This window comes from Antrostomus carolinensis, unplaced genomic scaffold (assembly GCF_000700745.2).
Source record: "Antrostomus carolinensis isolate BGI_N321 unplaced genomic scaffold, ASM70074v2 scaffold24475, whole genome shotgun sequence".
Taxonomy (NCBI): domain Eukaryota; kingdom Metazoa; phylum Chordata; class Aves; order Caprimulgiformes; family Caprimulgidae; genus Antrostomus; species Antrostomus carolinensis.
The window spans coordinates 1-6,955 of NW_010317395.1; the positions used below are offsets into that span (position 1 = coordinate 1).

Below are 6,955 nucleotides of genomic sequence, written 5' to 3' on the forward strand. Positions count from 1 at the left end.
TATTTTATTTTATTTTATTTTATTTATTTCAATCACAGCACTGTTTTCCTAAAATTTCCTTCTTTCTCCTGTCTTTTACAGCTCAGTTCTTGCCATGCAGTACTTTCAACTCAGCTTGCAGATGCAATGATGTTTCCTATTACCCAGTTTAAAGAAAGGGATCTAAAAGGTAGAGTGCTCAAACAAATACTGTTTTTATCAACAGCAGCAATAACAAAAACATAGCATTTAATCTACATAGCTCTTGTTTCACTGAATAGAGTATGCCACTTATTTTTCAGCTCTCAAAAGTATGCACCTCCCGATTTAAAAAAAAAAAAATGTAAGGCGTTTCTATTCATGAGAGTGTTACAGTTGGAGAACTTGACACTGTTACTGTTTCAACAAAAATATTACTTACATTATGGAAGTACTTATTGTCTATTCAACATTAAAATTTTGCAGTTACTGTAAACATTAGGAAATAATAATTTTTACATAACTTGCATGTTCAGGAAGTATTTGTGTATATTATAATACTATGACATGAGTATAATGGCTGGACTAAACTCAGAAGGCAAAGTGCCAAAGTTGTAGTACTTACTAAGATTTAGTCAGGTGGTTCTTCAGCCCTTCTGGTAATATAGGTGAATTCTTGCACACAGGCATAAGATGTTTCCAGCTTCTTATTTTTGTAACAGTTGTCTTATTCTGCTTGGTCTAAAATAATATATGTGTCTGATTATGATAGATTTTACTCAAGATGCTAAAGTGAATAGACTGGCAAATGAGCTTCAAATATAAATTATAAGAGTTAAAACCAAAATAACTTAAATCCCTAATGTGAACATCCTAGAGTGGGTATACCTAACATATGAACGTTTTAAGTCTAAAGTGAAACAAAAATTCCCACTCTTCCATAAGTCTTCTAGCTCTTAATGAATCTTGGAAAATACTTCTTTGGCAATAGTTTGTTGAAAAATTATGGTTTATGCTTTTTGGCAAGGGAACATGGGAATCTCAAGGCTAATACTGCTCCTCAGAACCTGGAAAAATCTCCTGTTAATATTTACTGAAGAAGCATTCCTGAGGCAATAATTGCAAGTCAAATATTCCTCCTGGAAGTTTTGAACCACCAGCTGATTGATGTAGGATTTAATGATGCCATCCTTCTTTATGAACTTCATAGGCACTTTCTGTAAAGCTTTTCCATGCTTTTTTCTTTGCTTTACCGTAAAGTTGAACATAGCTCTCTGCTTGTTTGTGTTGTAATATGACACAAAACCCCAATCAGGATCAGAACAAGTGCTAAATATTGTACTGTTTTCTGTTTCCTGACACAACGAGACTAAATGACCATCTAGAACATGACTAATTTTAGGTAGGAGGAATCAGAATGTGTTTGGGGCTTTCCTTTAATCCAGTAATACTTCCCCATCTCCTGTGCTTCCAGTTCCCCAATTCAGACCAGAACTCTGACCAGAACTCTAAGTGACACATTTGTATTGACAATCTCTTTCAAAGTCCTTTGAAAAGAAGTTCCTCCTTAACTTACCACAGAGTCTTTTTGCAGTAAGGCAGCCACATAAATGATACTTGGGCCCTAAGTAGGAGCAAACTTTCCTGGTCACATAGTGCCTGTGCTGCTAATTCAGTAGTGAAACATTGCATGAGAAACCATAATATATAAATGTTATGTTAATAACTTATTTAAATTGTGATCTGTTGTTTTTTAGAGATATTAACTCTAAAAGAAGTTTTCCAAATTGCAAGCAATGGTAAGTGTGAAATACTTAATATTATAGATACAAGACAACAGTATTATTGTGGACTATTTACTCAGGAAACTAGTGAAGATATTTGCACAGCCTAAAGTGACTAATTGAGATGTAATTTTTTCAGTGATGCTTAAGCACCTACCTTTCCTTGGTTCACTTGTAAATCCCTGCTTTGTGTATCAAAGTGTTAAAGCAAATTGACAGTATAAGTCTTTTTACAATACTTTAAATGTTTATATAATTATTAAATGATTTAGGATTATGCTACCAAAATTATTAAAAATAGTAAGATGCTAGCTCACTTCTTAAAGTCAGGACTGGATTAATAAACAAATTTTACCTCTCTAAAATTAGTTTGATAGTTCTCTTCCTTATTGTCAGAAGTGACTTTTTTTAGCTACCTCTACTACATCCTCGTAGAGAATATATTCTTCAAGTAAGGATGAAGTAAGGATTCTGCTTCTCTTAATGTGAATTGTTTTGTTGCTTAGGAAGCAAGAAAGATTAGATACAGGTTTTCATAATGGAAAGTTGTCACTACTCATAGAAAGTTTCTGTCTTTGGAGAATATTAGATGTTTAGGGCAATTTGTAACAATTTGTCCATGTTTACATCTGGTTAGAATTTTTCTTCAGCCCAAGTATTTGTGGCAGTGAAGTAATCATAAACAGGCAAGAACAATTCTTAAAAGGTTTTAGTATGATCAAACTTTGCATTCAGCTGTCTGTGCAACACACAGTGATATAAAAGGTTCTCTGCTCTGTTTCATGAGTCATTAATTCATCAAAATGATCATAAATTTTGTCTTGATTGCTTAGACCATGATGCTGCCATTACCAGATACAGTCGGTTGTCAAAAAGAAGGGAAAATGAAAAGGTTCGTAAAACTAAATACTTAAGCTTTTTAGAGGAGATAAGAAATAATTTTCATCTAGTATATATATTTATGATGGAAGACAATGTATGCAGATTCCATCTGAATCTGATAATTTATGTTTTAGCAGTCTAGACAATTTGCTTCAGAACAGAAGTAAATGTCTGTCTTGTAACACTGAAAATACTCTAAGCCGAAGGTTGTGATACTATATTCAATTTATTTTTGTAAAGAAATGACCACACTTTACAGAGAGAAAAGAATGTTGTATTTGTTTTTCTTGTATCTCTCATGTATAAGTTAGAGAAGTGGAATTGTAGGGTAAAATATGCTATTGCTGATGGTAGAGGGTGGAACATTACTGTGTTGTTTTTTCCATGCTGGCTATAAAGCCATTCAGAAGGCATGTGATGAATACCAAGTCTCAAACATTCCTTTTTCCCTCTCCCCCATCTGTCCCTTTAGATCAAGGCTGAAGTTACAGAAGATGTATATACTTCCAGGAAAAAACAGCATCAGACTATGATGCATTATTTCTGTGCATTAAATACTCTTCAGTACAAAAAGAAAATTGCTATGCTGGAACCCTTGCTAGGATACATGCAAGCTCAGGTAATTTCAGATTCTGAGAGCTGTAGGTCTGAAAAAAGATGTAAAAGCACTTCATGAAGGTTGATGTACTAAAATCCATTGCAAAACCTCTTTTGTAATCCAAGGAAGCAAGTGGAGATAAAGATGTACCCCGTCCTCATCCCTGTAGCTGTCATAGCTGCTGCCCTGAACGCTGTCATTGGCCAGTACTAGTCATTTCCCACTCATATATGACTCTCTTAAGACATGTCCTCACTCCCATCAGAGAATCTTTTAGGCAAGTCTGGGTGACAAATATAAAGGTCTAATTCTACCCCAAAACCCAGATGGCTAAATTTAATGCACTGCCTAAATTTTCATTGCTGAGTACTATTTCCCACTGGATCACTAATTGGAATAGGTGATTCAAACTTCCATGCATGCAAGTCCACATGGAAGTGTCCCTTCTTAGAAGGTAATGTGGAGACAGTTAAACTCCTTCCTGTGGCAGCTGTTCTGAGATAAGATAATCATCAAAGTCACATCACTACTATTTCAATCAAGGGGGTGGAAGAACTGGAATGCTAAAAATCATTCCAGCTTGATTTTGTTTAATATAATGATTCCATAATTGGTTTATTTGAGGATGGGAGCAATAAAAAATACAACTATGAAAAAGTTCTTTGGAGAGACTTAATTTGTATTTTCAGAAGTATGTTGTCAGTATGTTTTTTTAAAAAAGAAAAAAAGTCAGACTTCCAGCATCTGGCACTGCCACAGTGTCCTGGGTAGAAATTAATTTCTGCATACTTCCTGAAAGCTTTCCAGCTCCCAGGACTCATCTTGCCTCTTTTTGAAACTTTACAGCTTGTATTTAAGAACTATGCTCTAAGTGTTTTCTGTAACATCGTAGATAATGCAGCCTGTTGTTCAGACGCAGGTTTTTGCTGAATCTAAGAATGGGAAGGGCGGGGCCATGCCCTGTGGCTTCCTGTTCTGAGATTTCTTATGGCTAAACTCAATTTAGATGTGCTAGTTTTTCTGGACCAATACGGTGTACACTGTTTTTTAGGCACATCTTGTCAGTTCCCCTTGGCAGGGTCCACAGTTAGAGGATGGCCCCATACGAGTCCTCACAGGTTTCTCCTCTCCTTCGTCCCCCAAATAACTTCACTTGTAACACAACAGTTAGCAAACTGGTGGGCTTGAAAAAGTATAGAGAGACCTTGGGATCACTAAAAGGTCAAACCTTGTTTCTTTTCCAGGGCAGTTTCTGCTTGTTTCTGTATTTCCTCCAGGTGACTCTGTGCACTTCCTCGTGATGCAATGAAATCCCACTGCAGTGTCAGCACCAACCTTCACCTGTAGACAAAAACATGCATTCTACTTTTATTGGCAGGCTTTGGTGGGAATGAGGGATGAAACCAAATTTTTCTGAGAAACTTTAACCTCCTGTGGTTTCATCTGATAATTGTTACTGTAGTTTTATTAATGACTAAAGTCTCCCTTTTCCTGTTCTTTTTTTTTTTAAAGATAAGTTTTTTTAAAATGGGTTCAGAAAATCTTACTGAGCAACTGGAAGAATTTTTGACCAATATTGGCACAAGTGTACAGAAGTAAGTTGTTTTCATTGAATTTTGAACTATTATCAAGATAATTATTTTTTCTGTTTCTACTTATAAATAAATTATCTTTGTTAATAATTATTTACCTTAGTGTTCGCAGGGAAATGGAGTGCGAAGTAGAAAACATGCAGCAAACTATAGAGGACTTGGAAGTAGCTAGTGATCCACTGTATTTGCCTGATCCTGATACTACAAAATTTCCTGTTCATAGAAATCTAACACGGAAAGCTGGCTATCTCAATGCAAGAAAGTAAGACTTATCTTGTTACTTAAAAATTCCAGAATATTTAGTTTTGAGAAAGGAAAGCTAAAAAAGTATGCAATATTTTTTTTGAAGTTAGCTATGCTGATTTTAGTTGAGTAAGTCACATAGGAGCTATTGTGTTTCTTCCTTTTGACTCCTTCACTTAATTAGTATTAATGTCATTGTTACACTGACATCGTCTCATTGAGGTGTAAAGCATGGTTACCCTGATTTTAGTCTAATTTTGCCTGAATTTTTACATCAAAAACTATAATTAAAGTTTAGGGGAGTGTAATTTCACTGTATTGTAATTGGAAAACAACAAGATTGCAGCTATCAATCAGGATTGTTATGGAAGTATCAAAGCTTTGGGATTTGAGTTACTAATAAAATATGACAAGCTTGAGATATCCAAGGCAAAACATTCTCTGTTAACTGAAATACACTTTGAATGGCCTTCTCCATTTCACGAGGTAGTCTTCTGTCCACTGGAGGGAGCTGTTAGATTATTTATTAAAGTCTAGCAGCTGATTTTTGTAGTGACTAAAAATAAGTTGTAACAGTCTTTTTTTTTCCTGTAATTTATATAATAAGCTCCAATAAGTGCTTTAAAAAATTTAGATTATTTCTACAGCAACAGTTAGAGTACATACTCAATGAAGCATGAATTTTCATAGGAGAACACAATTGCAGCAATTAGTAGTGAAGAAATTATCTGAACAAAAAAGGAGGCTAAACATCAAGTGTTAGGATGTTTGGTTTCAGATTTTTCCTCTTCTGTTCTTCTGGGAAAAAAACCTAACAAACAAAGAAACAAACAAACAAAAAGAACCAAAAGAACAACAATATGCTCTAAGCAAAAGTTTGGAAATCTTGTTGAATGGTACAAAATACTTGGAAAATTTATATATCTTATGTGACTAAGCTAATGCTCAACACAAAGTTCTTCTTAAAGAAGTAAGTCTTAACAGTAGAAATGCAGAGTTCAGAAGTCTTATCAATTATATTGGTAATGCGTATAATTTGAATGTGTATTGTGCAATACCATCATCAAAACGGAAGTACTTATGCCTTTTTATTCTAAATTAAGCTTCACATAATCTAAAAAAGCAACTATTTTGTGTATTCTTTGCCCAGGAATAGGTTTAGAAACCCCAAACAAACCATAGGGAAAAAGACTTAATTTAGCTGTACAGCTAACCTAAAACATTAAATGGGGAAAAAAGTTTTCTCAAGTGCCCAGATGGTTTGTTCCAAGTAATTTTTTTCTTTTTCTAAGTTATACAGCTCAGCTGAACTCCTAATCTACTAACTAAGAACCTCTTTTTATCTTTTAGTAAGACAGGGCTGGTATCTTCCAGTTGGGAGAGACAGTTTTACTTCACTCAAGGTGGAAATTTGATGAGCCAGGCAAGAGGTGACGTAGCTGGGGGACTTGTCATGGATATAGATAATTGTTCTGTAATGGCTGTGGACTGTGAAGACAGACGGTACTGTTTTCAGATAACATCTTTCGATGGTAAAAAGTAAGTATTCTTACATTACTGTTACCTGTAAGTAATACTGGACTCACTAATTAAGAAAAGAAACATGGTGTGCCTTTGGCCAGATTATAGCTTGATAGATTTTGGGGGTATTGAGAAGCAAAATCTGAGATGACTTTTTAATGTCTGGGTTTGTTGTTTGTTTTGGTTTGGGGTTTGTTTTGTTGGGTTTTTTCCAGTGTATCAGCTCTGTAATATAGCTGAGTGGTATTTCAGAATAAAATTACCATAATCAGTTTACAGTGGTGTATTATTACACTTGTGAGTGCCTAAGTATTACGTGGGCACAATTAGAATTTTCTGTTTTCAATTGAAATGAAAACACAGATTCTTCTTCCCCC

General features: G+C 34.8%; 1 protein-coding gene across 1 annotated transcript in view; it reads left to right on the top strand.

Annotated features, from left to right (window-relative positions):
* Positions 1–69: 69 nt before the first annotated feature.
* The window catches only part of APPL1 (adaptor protein, phosphotyrosine interacting with PH domain and leucine zipper 1), a gene marked incomplete at its 5' end in the record, with an annotated part of 16,325 nt that continues 9,439 nt past the window's right edge, over positions 70–6,955 (top strand). Inside the window, 7 exons of the mRNA XM_010168575.1 lie at positions 70–169; positions 1,716–1,757; positions 2,576–2,634; positions 3,097–3,243; positions 4,735–4,817; positions 4,918–5,076; positions 6,408–6,596. Coding sequence (XP_010166877.1) covers positions 70–169; positions 1,716–1,757; positions 2,576–2,634; positions 3,097–3,243; positions 4,735–4,817; positions 4,918–5,076; positions 6,408–6,596 — 779 coding nt within the window. The remainder of the gene's footprint in view (positions 170–1,715; positions 1,758–2,575; positions 2,635–3,096; positions 3,244–4,734; positions 4,818–4,917; positions 5,077–6,407; positions 6,597–6,955) is intronic.